The sequence below is a fragment of the Rhinolophus hipposideros genome (assembly GCF_964194185.1).
Source record: "Rhinolophus hipposideros genome assembly, chromosome: 10".
Classification (NCBI taxonomy): Eukaryota; Metazoa; Chordata; class Mammalia; order Chiroptera; family Rhinolophidae; genus Rhinolophus; species Rhinolophus hipposideros.
The window spans coordinates 38687811-38702747 of NC_138056.1; the positions used below are offsets into that span (position 1 = coordinate 38687811).

Sequence of the window (14937 nt, forward strand, 5' to 3'; positions counted from 1 at the left end):
CAAGGCACTTAACTTCTCTGTGCCTCAATTTCCTCATCTAAAATGGGGTATTAATGAACACTTTATAGGGCTATTGTGAGAATAGAATGAGTGGATACATGAAAAACACTTAAAACAGGGCCTGGCATGTAGTCATTTCTCAGTATGGTTGTGATGGTAAAAATGAAGATAATGGTGTTGATCAATGGCCCAGTCGAGCTGTTGGGAGATGACAGACAGTGCAGCAGGTCCTCCGTTATTTCATTACAACGCTGATGGGATGCCACTGGAACTTAGCTCCTGTTTATATCAATTAGCCTGTGATAAAATTGGTTTCATTATGTTGTTTGCTTCAAGTTACAGAACCTGTTGAGTGTTAAGTGAGGACTTAACTATAATGGTCTGCTGAGACATATGGGGAAGAATGACCAGAAACAGGGTCTTCGCGGGAAGCGGAAGAGACTTTGGACTTAGAAAAGTAGAGGAATCGCTGACACATTACTTTCACTTGTGTGTCTTCTGTCATTTTACAAGCAGTGGGATTTAGCAGCTTGGTCTCAGAGCTAGAGGGAAAGCAACTTGAGATCGGGAGGATAGGGACGGGTCTGTCAGGAGGAGACATCTGAGCTGAAGCCTGATGACAAGTAGGTTGAAACTAGGTTATAAAAAAGCCTTATATACTGTGGTATGGAGTATGCACCTTCCCCTTTAATCCTGAGGAAACTATTTGTAGTTTTTAAGCAAGTGCTGATTCTGTATGGAGGACAGATTAGAATACGATGAGATGGAAATTTTAAAGATTTTCTGATAGTTCAAGAGGAATCCAGGACAAGGGAAAGGATGGGATCTTTCTGATCTCTCGCACTGCCCTTCAGGTGGTAGTTGACTGGAATGCAGAAAACGTTCTGCAGAAGGTCTTGCAAATGTTTTCAGCTCTGCCTGCCACTGTACCCTCCTCACCTCAACTACACACACGCACTCCACACGTGGCCTAACATACTAGCTACAATGATGCCTACATACATCCCCTTATGCAGGAATCACTGAGTCCCTACTATGTGAGGGACTTTCTTTTATTTTCTGATTCTCACTCTGGTCTAACTATGGCCCATGGGCCAAATCCAGTCCATTGCCTGTTTTTTTATAAATAAAGTTTTATTGAAACATAGACATGCTCATTTATGTATCATCTGTGGCTGATTTTACTTTACAGTGGCCTAGTTGAATAGTTGCAGTAGAAACCATATGGCCCACAAGCCTGAAATATTTACTCTCTGGCCTTGCACAGAAAATGTTTGCTCTGGTCTGTACAAGCAACTCTTGCTAGTAGGAAGGAGGGAAAGGACTCAAATAACTTCTAAGGAGAGTATGTCTTTGGAGAAATTGCCTTCCCTGGTAAATGACTAAAACGTTTCCCAAACTAGGATTGTCCTTATTGTTACTTTTCAGTGCTTCTAATACAAGAGGAGGAAGATACAGTTAATGAGGGAAAGCTGCTTTGGAATTGCCAATCTAAATGAACTGCTTCGTTGTTGGGAGCAGTAACTTTAAAATGATATATGGGGTTAAAATACTGGCTTTGCTGATCTAGGTGCAGAAATACCTAGAACCAGTGAAGTTGGAGAGCTCTATAGCTCTTTTGTCACTGAACCAGAAAAGGAAAGAAAACCCAGAGCAATGTAAAGATGAGATTTAGGTTTAAGGAAAGTAGAAGGTGAATGTGGCAGTCAATTTTAGGCCTTGAGGCCAGATAATCTTGTAAAGAGAAGGATTCAGGGATATGAAGGATACACAGAGCCCAAGATGCACTAGATACCATTTTATTTGGGACCCACCCCCTCCATGCTCTTAAGGAACGCTTTTCTGGTGGTTAGCGTATTGTGTAGCTGAGAGGATGGTGGTGGACGGTTTTGTGAATTACATGAGTAGGATTTCAGTTTCTGGCTGTTGCACTGATGACCAAGGGGATGGGAAATTGGTTTTCTTTCTTTTTAGTTTGTTTGTTCAGGAGCTACAGCAGAAAAGCCCTCTGGGCTAAATTGGGTAAGAAGTAGGGGAGGGGGGCATGTGTGTGCGCGCTGGCGTCCTCAGTTTTTAAAAACTTCCTCTCCTCCAGGTTATCCTACCTATAAAGAAAAAGTAAAGAAAAGGCCTGGGGGCCGCCCAGAAGTGATTTACAACTATGTCCAAAGACCCTTTATTCGAATGTCCTGGGAGAAGGAAGAGGGAAAGAGTCGGCACGTAGACTTTCAGTGTGTGAAGAGTAAATCTATCACCAACCTTGCAGCAGCTGCCGCAGACATTCCCCAGGACCAGCTGGTCGTCATGCACCCAACTCCGCAGGTGGATGAGCTGGATATTCTCCCAATCCAGCCCCCTTCAGGCAACAATGACCTCGAAGCTGACGCACAGAACCCCGTGCTGTGATGCTCATGTCCCTGAAACCATAGCATGCTACTCTTCACGCTGCCGTCGCCATCTTCCTCCTCCTGCACTGCAAGGCGGCTCTTCATCATGACGTGCACGAGTCTAGGATGCAGCAGTGTGGGCTTTTTTAAAGACCAAAGGTAGCGGAATGGTTTTTTAAATGAGTACAACTCCAGCATCCAGAGGTTCCCGTTATATAAATGTATTTGTTTACCAGTAAGTTTGTGAAATTGGTTCTTTGTATGGGGGGGAACGGTCCTTTTTCACACACCTAAATCTTTTCAGAAGTGGAAATTGGCAGCTGGTGTCCTTTCAGTCTAGATTGATATTCGTCACACCCCAGATAAAATGCAGAATATTATATAGTTGCACTTTATAAATGGTGGTTAAATGGAACTGTTCAAGCCATTTTTATAGTTGTGATGCACAATATAACTTTTAAGTGCTTCTATCAAAGTATTCCTTCAGTGAAAGTGTATAGTTTACTGCCCATGATGAGCAAAAAATGAGTATTTATCATTGGGCTTATTTGAATGACTAGAGTGAGATTCAGTGCCCATATCTTTTCAGTTTATCTCCAGTGCCGTTTTCACCCTGTCAGAGTGAGTCACATGCAGGGAGTGTGGACAGCAGGGGTGGTTTATGCAGTCTGCCTTACCCTTAATCTGTTCACAGATATTTATTTACTAATGATTGTTTTTCTTAAGAGGTATGGAATACGAAAATGAAGTGTTTGTTCTTCATTTACTAAATGATTGTAAACTCGAGTTTTTCATCAAAATAAAATTCCATTGTTTTAATGTTTCTGATCAACTTTATAACCTTGACCATTTTTAGTCTCATAATTAGCAGAATTCCTTTCTTTTAACTAGAAAACAGTAGCTCAAAGAACTCCAATTTCATATATGTGTGGTGAGGCACTTAGATTCCTTACTAATTATAAAATACTATAAATCCAAACAGTGTTAGATCTGAAAAGAGAATATTTTCTAGTTCCACCTGATGTGAAGGGTGACATATCTTTGCTAGGTCATACCGTAACCTTAATTTTCAGAGCCAATTTCTGACACTGGTTCAGGGCTTTTTCCATTATACTCTACTGTTCTGCTTAGCATATTATTCATACAAACTATTTTTTAATATTCTGTGGCCCAGTTCAAGGAGGAATCAAAGTATTTAGGTCGGGGTCACATAATGTTAGAAGCCATACAAGTGAGGAGTAGTGGAGTTGTAGAGAAGCCAATTTGTTACACCTAATCTTGCATTTGTAATTTCAGAGGATTTGAATTTTGTCTTTAAACAGTAACATCTTTGTTCTCAGAAATTAAAATTGCAACAATTTGGAGATTAACTATTTTAACAATACAGCCAAGCTTTTAACACAGGGAAACTATGTCAGTCCCAGACTTGTTAGGAAGGCCAGAAAGGCATAAGTGTTATTGGCATGGGTCGTCCTTGAGACTCACTGTAGGAAATTGGTGATCCAGCCCTGGAGCTAATTTGTTTTCCAATTATTTGAAATGTGAACAGTATTTATAGAACAAGGGAAACATTTATTAAAAATATTTAACTGTCTAATACATTATACTTTAACCCATATTTATAGTAAAGGATTCTTACAAGGAAGAATAAACAGCTTTATGATACAATTAGTATAAGAAATATCCACATGGGGGACTTGTTTGTAGTGTAAAAACACCACACATCTGAAATGACCATTTGCATATAAAAGCTACCAATGATGCTTCTGTGCACAATGATTAAAAAATTCAACACAAACAGAATCCAAAATATACAGTTAATGCAAGCGATTCACAGCTAGCCCGATAATCACTGATGAGGAAACACTGGAGCAGGCTGAGTTCCACTTTGTCTGAAGTGACACACAGTAAGATTGACTTGTATCAATGGCTCTGAGATGGCTTTTATGAAGACAGCACATAAAAGCTGTTCTCTCCTTACCCAGTAAGCTTCACAGACTGTAAAACTCCACCAGTAATGCACTTTGATACTGTAGTGTTGCCAAAGCAACATGTAGTGTTTACAGCGGCCACGGCAAGTCGCTGAAGTCCACAGGGCCACCCAGCCCAGCGTCCGCTTCCAAGAGGCTCATGATGACTGCCATTGCTGCTTCGTCGTTGCTGGGGCTGCTGGAGCCTTGATCGTTGTCTATCATGTCTATGCCTATGTGAGGGTTATCGCCTGTGGGAGAAGAGGAAGCCTGGTTGGTGGTAACAGCACATGTGTGTGCCTTTCGTACGCCGTTCCTACGCGCACTTTGCCTAAGCTGTACTGGACAGTCGAGGGAGAAGGCTGACAGGCTACCTTTGGGGCTGCGCTGCCGTATTGTTTTTAACTTTGGAATTTTTCAGAGGGAAGAAACCACTTTGGAGAAACAGAGTGCTTCAAGTTCATTAAAGAGTGAAAGCATTTGAGTTGATCTCATTTTAATATTCTGATATATAACCGATTACAAGGACGGAGTTACAGAAGGAAAGAAATAAGGTAGAGATTAGGAAAAAAAGATCTAAAAAGGTAAGAAAAAGATGGGTGGGACGAGAGAAGCAAACTCTTCCTCCCTCAATAACTTTGAACCCTCTGAAATGCTTATTGATCACCCTTCTGGACTTGATCTCTGAACCTTCATCTGCTTTTCCTTTGGAGAGATTCTGTCCCAAGTGGTGGGAGAAAGCCGACTGGCCAGGCTGCTGCCGTCTCCCCGAGTTCCACACATAAACTTGGACCTTTCACCAGAACTCAGTGATGAAAGTCAACTTTTAAACCTTTTGGTAAGACAAATTTTAAACCTTTACTTTGTTCTTACCAAATTTATCTAGAACTAGCTTGTTTGGTATATTCGTGTTATTAAAACTAACTTTGTGCCAGATGTTTGCAAGCTCCCTGCAACGGAAATGAGTAAGTGCTACTTACCGAGAATAGAAGAACTGTCAGAATACGGATAACCTGGGTTCTCCTGAGCCTGCCCTGGTAGTAGGCCACTGGAAGGAATGTCTGGAGTCCCTCCATTTAAAACCTACAAACAAAAGTGAAGTTTGCACATTACCAACATTTTCAATAAGTCTCATATGCAGTGTCACCAAGAAAATGAAGCACGTTGAAAAGAGGAAGGTGGGGGGGGGGAGCTTCGAATGGCTTCAGTCTCCTATTAGGTGATTTCAAACAAGAACTGTTAAGAATGGTTACAGTAAAGGGAAAAAACTCCCCAAAACTGTTCTCTTCAGTAGGTTCGGCTGACACAGGCAATTGAAAGGCTGAGTAAAATCCCTAGAGCATTCAATTACCTCGGATCACACAAGGCCAAGGACGAAACCTCCATGAGCCCGGCCAGGCAGGTCCCTGTGAGAGAGTGAAACTTAACAGCCACACATGTTGCTGAAGAAGAAATAAGGGCTTGTTAACAAACTGAAGAGAGACAGCTCTGAGGAGTCACAAATGAGCAACAAAACACTAGAAGTAAATCTCTCACCCGTTACACTACAGGTGCCAACTTCAGTAGCCAGTGGTTTCAGTTCTTAAGCTAGGCCACTGGGAAGCATTATTATCACTCCTCAATAGCAGAACTCTCCTTCTGTCTGCTCCCAGCCTCCTTTCCCTGGCTGAGTTACATTACAGAAAAGGCTTTGAGAAGCATTTGCATGTAGGTGAGGAAACAAGTGGTAGCTGCTTGGATTTTGGGAGAGGCAGGAATTTCAGGCCTGGCCAGTAGGTGGCATTACAAGTTTATCTCTGCAGTTCAAGATTGAGGACTTCAAAGAACTTGTTTCTGTAGGCTGTACTTATCAATATTTACTATATTTGAAGTTAAAATCCAACACATTTTAAAAACATAAACCTATTAACACAAATAGCATTTTAATGAAAAATGACTTTTCCAAAACAACGAAAAAATTAGAGGTGTCATTTTACATTAAAAAAAATCAAATGTCTGGCTTAGAATTTAACTGGATGCTCATATTCTTTTCCATTTAGTCTGCATAGCTATGTTGTTTGTAGTATATGAAGGAAATCTGGTCTCCCATAGATATGTAGTCGGAAAAAGGACGTATATTTTAGTTGCTTTTTCAAATAATTGGGGTATTTTTCTTTGATATTACATCAAAACTTAACAACTGGAAATTTCTCAAAAGGTTAGCTGCACCGTGGAATCTGAAACCATTAGCAATGAAATTTTTGTACTGTTACGTTAAAATTCATTGGTATATCTTGGCACTTAGCATGGATCTTTTACCTTTGTATGATTTTAAAACATCTTACATTGTCCATTTGGAAAATATTAGTTCACTGAGTTATTCAGATCTTCCAAATGCTGACATATTTCATTATACAGCGTCAAAACATCACTACTGTTAATAGTACCCATATCATCAGAAGTACCTTTTAAGTTTCAGAAAGCTGTCAAGCTCAAAGGAACAGACACAAGTTTTGCAAAAATTCTAATTTTGCTTGAAAGCTAAAATTTCATCATTGGCAACAAATACTGTCAGTTGTTTTCCATGAAGTTACAGATTCATTTCATTCACTTTCAAAAAAAATGTATGCTAAATACCCAAGCTTGAATAACAGTTTGCAATACCATGTTTCTCCGAAAGTAAGGCCTAGCCGGACCATCAGCTTTAAAGCGTCTTTTGGAGCAAAAATTAATATAAGACTGTTCTTTATATATTATACTAAAGTAAGACCGGATCTTGTATTAATTTTTGCTCCAAAAGACGCATTAGAGCTGATGGTCCGGCTAGGGGGAAACACGGTAGTAAAAATGGTGTCCTGAAAAAAGCAGTTCGTTGAGCTCAAACAGTCACACAAGTGCTTTTCCCTGAGGTAACCAGACTTCGATACTCAGCACCGGCGATTTATGCCTACTTCCCATTTTGTAACACTATTATAAAGATTTACTCAAGGATTATTTTTATATAAAAGCAGTTTGTTTTTTTTACTGCTTCATTAAGGACATTCTTAAATGAAAGTACCTTTCAAATTTCTATTGCGAGTTTATGGTGGTAAAAATATGACTACTAGTATAGTTTGGTGCCCCTGACCTGATTTTTGCAAAAACATCGGCAGTTTTACCCCAACATTGCTTTTGTAGTATTGGTTCACAGATCAACACGATGAGAAAAAATGTTCTAGCATCATTATGAAAATAGTTTGGACTTCACAGAGCCCTGAAAGGATCTTGGTCCCCCTTCCTCCTGAAAAAGAGCACAGATGGCACCTAGGGAACTGCTGCTTTATTTGAACCTGCCTCAGTGCCCCTGGATGCCCAGACTCGCCCGCCACCTCCGAGGCTCACTTAGCCTCCCCGTCTCAGTTAACCCTGACTGAAACAACTGGGAGACTAAGCAGCTCATTTTTGGACCTGCCAAATTTGACAGTGACTGGGAAGGGCTGGAAGAAGCATTGTGGCTTCGGTGTACTGTTTAATGCTGCTGTCATTTTTAACTCCAACTTGTTTAGGCTGGTCTTACAAGTCCTGCTGCTAAGGACTTGAGAGTGCATTCAGAATTTCTTCTCCCAGGCCCACTGTTATAAGCCCAAAGAAAAGGAACATTTTTTCATAAATGCTTTAAAAATACTTGGGGCTTTGTGATGCAGAGGACACTCTTACATCTCTGGCAGTTGTTTGGTGTGAAAAGAATCAGAAGTCAAGAGACCTGAACTTAGTTTGGAACCATACTTAGTAACAAATGTTGGGCTAATCATTTAACACTTAGGAGCCTGGATTTTGTCACCTATAAAGTTGTGAGGATGAGACAATGTATAGAAAGTTCCCTGAGTAATATTTAAGCATTATACTGGAGTGTATAACCTTACCAAACAGAATGGTAGGATTCTTGGTAATACCAGGAAATCAAGTGCCTAAAAGCTGAATTGAGAAGTAGAGAAGTGGAGACCGCCCTAAGGAGATAGTGGATCCAATGTGAAGGAAGGACCCTAAGGAGATAGTGGATCCAATGTGAAGGAAGGACCTGGGGGTATAAGGACAGAGCTGAGAGCACAGGCTGCAGGCAGGCAGTAGAGGGGTGTACATAGCCCAGGCCGTCTATCGATGCTATTTTCAGAGTCATTAACAAAGGCCGGGCACGTTCCCATATTATCTCGTAACGGGAGTTCGTATGCAAAGATGCTGGCTGTCCCACTCTGTGTTAACTCCATTATAAAGAAAACTAGGGCTTAGAAATTGTACAGGATCAGAGGTAGCATATGGCAAAGCCAGGCTTCAAACCCAAGTCTACCTTATTTTGACCATGCTCTTACCCATTCATTTACTGACTTTGAAACCTTTTGTGGGAGGAGCAAAACCTTACTTCAAACAAACTTTTACAGAAGTTCATATATAAAATAGAAGTAAAGCTGACCTGGTAGAAGAAGCAGGAGTCCTGACCTTACCCTTCTCACCAGCTGGCCTTGCCCCCATCCCACCTGGCGGCACCACAGAGGCGCTGGTAACCTGAGCCTCTGAACAGCCCAGTTTTGAAAACCTTTGTCCTGCTTTTGATCCAGTTTCTGGCCTAGGAGTCCCTCTTCGTGAATCACTGATCGTCCTTGGTATGTTTTGGGACGTAGGGGAAGGAAGGCTATGTGTGTAAAGATGATCGCCCTTGGGGCGTCCTAACCTGTTACCATCATCAAGCACTGTAAATAGGTTTATGGGTTACAATTAACATGGGCCTAGGCTTGCAAGTTCTCCGGCAAAAATGAAAGAGATGAGTGGTTTCTAAGCCTATTTATAGTGCAGTCTGGCTCTTCATTGGCGCTGACGATTGATGAACTGCTTGAACCCATGCTGTCACATCACAGGAAACCGAGGCGGCAGATCCCCCAGTACGCTGTAACTGCAAAAGCCTGGCTTACTTTCCAAAGCACCGCTGTTGCCACGTCTGCACTAGACCCTAATGGTGTTTTCTCCCCTGCAAACTGGCAGAGAACTAGATAGTTTTCTGTGTGTGGTACTCACTAATCCTTCCCCACAGAAGCTCGTGAATTGTTCCCTCGATGCAATGGACCGACCGATAGCTCCCCATTCCGTAATCTCTTCCTGCCTTCCCCCACTCACGCAGAAAGAATCCTCCAGCGATGTCTGCAAGCCACCTTAGTTCTGTCACTACGCTCTGCACCTAGCCTCACACAGATGCATTCCTTCAAGGAGGAAAAAAGCGTCCACTTGTTCCAGCAACCACAATTGTAATTATATACTCTCACCCCAACATTTCAGAACTTGGGCAGGATGCTCCCCAGATAAGACAGGCCTCAGTCTGAGAGTCATCAGATACCTTACCTTCTTGCCTCCTGGAGAACAGGCATCAGGGGGAGGTGTACTTGTGATGTTCAGCGGGCTGGAGCCACAGCTGGAAGGTGATGACCCTCTTATCCTGTCAGAGAAAAGGGGTTTCACTGCCGTGCCGTCTTCTCAGTGGAGTATGTGTGTTTCATTGAGGGATGGGGGTGAGGAGGGGGATGAAGATCTAGAGTAGGGACCGACAAACCTTTTCTGTACGGAGCCAGATAGAAGCTACCGGGTCACAATGCCTTGTCTGCCATTGTAGCTTGAAGGCAGCCCTAGACAATACGTAAATGATGGGTGTCTAACTGTGTTCCAATAAAACTTTGTTTACAAAAAGAGGTAGTGCACCGGATGTATCCCATAGGCCCCTGATCTGGAATGCAGACCCTGCAGTCGAGCATCTCACTGACAACGCCCTTGGATTAGGGGTTGGATTTCAGGTTCGAATTCCAAGCAAGTGGCCAGTTTCATTTCCTCACAGAAGCCAGATCTCATAGCTGGAGAGGCCTTTGGAAGTTTAGTCTCTATCTTTGATACCGTGAGCTAGAATCCACAGCAAATAGTTTACCCTCTTCTCTACAAACGCTGTTTAGCTGGTGAATGCGCTTAGGAAGTGAAGGCCCAGCCACACCTGCAAGGGAGCTGTGCAATAGTAGGTAGTGCTAGCGATCGTCTAGGTGTCGTCTTCTCGGGCACCAGGTGATGAAAAATGATCCGGGCCCTTCTCAGCTGCCATAGTTCTCAGCATAGCAGCCTTACAGAAGGACAGACTTAGAGCTGGACATCCACGTAAACTTGGCAGGCTGAGGGCTTCAGGAAAGGAAGCCGTGGCCTGGCACTGAAGCTCGAGTTCAGGTAGAGTACATGGCAGCTGTGTGGCTGCCAGCTCTTAGCTCCTACATGGATGGATGCAGCTTCTCGGTCCCCTGGGGCCCCCTCCACGGCCCAGCAGTCTTGGCTTTTGGCCTGTGTTGCCTAGTTCTGTAGATGTGTGAGTGAACAAACCTTCTCTCCTGGATCCTAAGCTCCTCAACAGCAGGATACAGTGATATACTGTGCACTCTTAGCGCACACAGATGGCTACGAATTGCTGACTGAAAAGTTGCTAATATCTCCCACCTTTCCTTATGTCTACGAAACCACTTTTTTCCCAGGTGCCCCATCTTGGACTTGCCTTTTCATCGTTTCTTGTTTTACCTTCAAGTCCTTAAATTACTGATTTCCCTTTTGGCTAAAACCACTGTAGGCTAGGCCGTGTTCCTGGGTTATTAAGCATGCTCCCTTTCATCTCTTCCTACTTCAGTCCAGCTTCTGTAACGCTTATGAATACATCTGGACACCTGTTCAGCATCCTACAATGAATGGGGTCTTACAATTTTCTTCCAAACTTTTCAGCCTCATTTCTGAGGAGGCTTAGCACTCTCCCATCACAGCTCTGTGGCTCCTTCCTAGGAAGCGGCTTTCTTCCCAGTTCGGTGGCTTGCCTCTTGACCACCCTACATACGCCACTCACATGCCCACTATTTTCTACAACAAACACCATCACAAACCCAAGCTTGGACCAAGTTGAAACCCTTCCTCCCTTGCTTGCTTCAGCTCATGCACTCTTCCTTTTTTTCTGTTATAAAATAGACTTCTCAACAATTGTAAGATCCTTGAGGTCAAGACTATTAAACGGTTCTTGGGTGGTGTCAGGCCAAGCACAGGGAGTGTCGTGGCTGATAAGAACCTGATTACCACTGCACACCACCTCCCCCCACCTCCTTTCTAAAGTAGACTCAAACAGCCATGTCCATCATTCCTCAACAGCGGGAACAGAACCTCTACCCACTGGGATAAGAGCCCCTGTACAGCCAACGAGAAAACACGGCCAGCCTCCACTTCTGAGAGAATCCAGTGGCAGAGAAGAACAGCAGTCATTGTTCCCTTTTCCCATGGTTACGTTCCAGTAAGTCTGCATTCCTAAAGACCTGGCTGCTGCCCTCTCCCCTCCCCAGATTCAAATGGACTTATAAGAACTACTTCCCTCTCAATGACTGCTCTTACAGACTTAGATTTGATTAAGTCTTAGATTTTTGAGCACTCACTAGATGAACTTTCCTGAGTTCTCTCCCAATCCTAAAGCAATCCTTGGGGGAGAGAGATTGCCTCCCTTTTGTGGCTTAAGTCAACAGAGGCCAGGAAGTTCAGTGAATCTCCTAAGTACAGCCAAATAGAGGACAAGACTCGAACCCAGGTAAACTGTCTCCTTATCTCTTTTTTTTTTTAAGGAGGACACAGCTCACAGTGGCCCATGTGGGATCGAACCGGCAACCTTGGTGTTATCAGCACCACGCTCAAACCAACTGAGCTATCCGGCCAGCCCGCCCCTTCTGTTTCATGTGGTAAAAACGCCCCGCCCAAGGGAGCTACTACTACTGATGTACTTGGTTTCTATTACAACCCTAGGCAGCTTTTTGATGAAAAGAAGCTAAGGCTTTGTTAAGGCCCAGATCGCTGGCATTCCACAGCTCTACTCCTGCAGGCTTGGAATGTCAGTGTTCATGCGTCCTCCCCGAGAAGCTCCTTGAGTCATATACAAAGTCATAAGAAAGTTGAGCCTCCTAAAACGTTCCGTTTAGCTCTGGACTGTTCGGGTTTCACCTCTATTTAAGGCAGGATTGCTCAATCTCCGTCCTACTGACATTTTGGACTGGAAAATTTTTTGTTGGGGTGGGGCGGAGGGGGGGAGCAGTCCTGTGTACAGGAGGATGCTGAGCAAGCAGCACCCCGGTCTCCATCCAGGGATGTTTAGCACCAACCGCCCACCCGGTGGTGACAACCAAAACTGTCTCTAAACATCACAGAACATCCGGGGTTGGCAGGGCAGGGGAGTGGGGTGGAGGGAGGGGTGGGGAATGGGGGTGCCCTGGGTTGAGAACCATTGGTTTAAGGGAACAACTAGAGATGTTACTTGCCTGTGGATTTCCATGATTTCCTCAGCAATCATTCGACCTATTTTTCCTGCTCCAGCCCTGGTTCCCCCTGGAATCCCTGGAACAGTGGGGTGGGTCCTCTTTGGACCACCTACAACAAAGGAACCTGAGAGTGAGAAGAGGGGAAACTGAGGAAGAAATTTTACTATGTGTTAAAACCAGTTCATCCCATAATCCACTTGAAGTTCAACTGTAGGGTTTTGCCTTGAGGCACATTAGAGCCATAGCTTGGCAGGAAAAGGCTCAGATTTCCTTCCAGGTTCAGAGGCCCAAACGTTGGCAGGAAGCATCTAGTTCATGCGGTGACTGAGTACCACTGTGCCGCGCAGAGACAGTCAGCATGCCTGCCGTCAGGGAGCTCCCAGTCTAACGGGGAGACAGACAGGACGGACAGTGGCTGGAGCCAAGTGGGATAAGCTGGACAGGGAAGTACCGTGTTTCCCCGAAAATATATTGAGGTTTTATATATTAAGGTTTGCTCCAAGACTCATTAGGGCTTATGTTCCCGGGATGTCATCCTGAAAAATCATGCTAGGGCTTATTTTCCGGTTAGGTCTCATTTTTGGGGAAACACGATATGAGGCACTAACTCATCCAGGGCCAGGTGCAGCTTCCTGGAAGAGTTTAACTCTGAGCTGCGTCTTGACAGAGGAGTATAAATTAGGTTGGCAGAGAGATAAGGAGGGGACAGCATTCCAGGCACAGCCACCGATACACGTGAGCAGCGAGGCAGGACAAAACTTGGGGGCTACTCCAAGAAATTCGACATGAATGATGATGAAGCCCTGAGAGATGAAACAGAAGAGGTGGTGCCAATCCGATCGCGGAGGTCTTAGAACCCACACGAACAGATGTGGACAGATCCACGGGGGATAAAGAGTCGCAAAGGCCTTTACACAGAAAAGGCACTGACTTCGATGTGAGTGATTAGAAGGGCCACTCCATGGAGAATGAACTCTAGTAGAAGACGGACGAGGGCGGGACCGGGGAGAGCGAGACTGGGGCCAGGAAGTGATTTCCTGTAATCCAGGCAACACGGGGAGGGCCAAGGAGCGACAGCAGTGGAGAGGTTTGAGAGACAGAGGGACGGGATTTCTTGTCTGGATAGAATGCGGGAGAGGGAGGAGTCAAGGTCCCGGCTTAAGCAACCAGATGGGGGAGCGCAGAGAACCAGTTTGGATGTGCTGCATTTCAGGTGCCTGTGGGGCTCCAGGTGCTTCTTTCCAGGAGGCAGTTGGAGAGACAGATCTGGAAGCTCAGGAGGGAGACCCGATGTAGGAGTCATCCACGGAGAAAAGTGGGGACAGAAGCCATGCAAGCAGAGGTGATCCCGAGAGAGGTGGCATCGAGTGCAGAGAGCAGGGGACAGGGAGCCCCGCTGGGGATGGCCCACACCCAGTGCTGACAGACACCATCCTCCCATCACAGGAACCAGGGACAGTCATCAAAGAGCACTGCACATCACAGCCACTGGGCGACACAAAGGGAGGAAAAGCACAAGAGGAGCAAGGACTTTGCTATTTCAAGGGCTTCCCAGGTCCAGGCAGGCTCAGGAAAGGCAAAAACAAGTTCCCGGTATTCCAGGCTCAACAGCAAAAGCGAGGTGACAGAGTCCTTAGTGCTTATTCCCTCGAGGCCTCCCTTGTTCCACACAATATGGTGGCTGGGGACCCCGAGTCCTTGGGGGGGAAGTCTGTTGGCCCCGATGCCCGGCCGTGCAGTTACCTTCTCCGGAGGGCAGCATGCTGTCCATGCTGTGGGGGGACGCCGTGAGCTGCGGGAAGGCTGGGGCCCCGCCTTCCAGGACGTTGGCTCTGTAAACATCCCAGCAATAAGGAAATGTGAGTCAGGCCTGCTCAGAACCGTGCACCTTTCACCTTGGCCGAAGTGTCCGGTGTCCACTCTGGACCTGGACAGGCCAGAAAATGAAGTGTCTGTCTGAGTGGCTCAACAGATCCCCTCGCTGTCTGACACCACGGTGGACAGCACCCCGGCTGTGGCCCCACAGCCTGCCTGGGCCTCCTGTTCATGTGGGACGCAGTCCAGCAGAGGTGGTCTCTGCTATAGGGCCTCCTCTCCTGCCGAAGAAGAGTGCACCCAGCGGACCCCTCACTCAGCTCTAAGCACAGGTGGGGGTATGCACACCATGGGGAAAGATGTGGGGAATAGGCCTGGCCAAAGAGGAGGTCCTTCCCTTCTCTGCTCACGTAGCAGGTGGCAGCTTTTGAAGTGGCATTCCAGCTGCCAGGGCTC

At 45.1% G+C, this 14937-nt stretch overlaps 2 protein-coding genes across 19 annotated transcripts in view; one reads left to right on the plus strand and one right to left on the minus strand.

Annotated features, from left to right (window-relative positions):
* BTBD10 (BTB domain containing 10) overlaps positions 1–3215 on the plus strand; it is a 67343-nt gene extending 64128 nt beyond the window's left edge. For all 8 annotated transcript variants that reach the window (XM_081063977.1, XM_081063980.1, XM_081063983.1 and 5 more), the window contains one exon: positions 2096–3215. In XM_081063977.1, coding sequence (XP_080920103.1) covers positions 2096–2406 — 311 coding nt within the window. In that variant the 3' untranslated portion in view covers positions 2407–3215. The remainder of the gene's footprint in view (positions 1–2095) is intronic.
* A 112-nt stretch (positions 3216–3327) lies between these two features.
* The window catches only part of BMAL1 (basic helix-loop-helix ARNT like 1), a gene marked incomplete at its 5' end in the record, with an annotated part of 98406 nt that continues 86796 nt past the window's right edge, over positions 3328–14937 (minus strand). For 9 of the 11 annotated variants that reach the window (XM_081063963.1, XM_081063960.1, XM_081063962.1 and 6 more), the window contains 5 exons: positions 3942–4608; positions 5338–5440; positions 9704–9797; positions 12667–12775; positions 14410–14498. In XM_081063963.1, the coding sequence (XP_080920089.1) occupies positions 4448–4608; positions 5338–5440; positions 9704–9797; positions 12667–12775; positions 14410–14498 (556 nt within the window). In that variant the 3' untranslated portion in view covers positions 3942–4447. Of the gene's footprint in view, positions 4609–5337; positions 5441–9703; positions 9798–12666; positions 12776–14409; positions 14499–14937 lie in introns of all 11 variants that reach the window. The other 2 variants (XM_081063965.1, XM_081063966.1) reach the window with 1 other exon arrangement.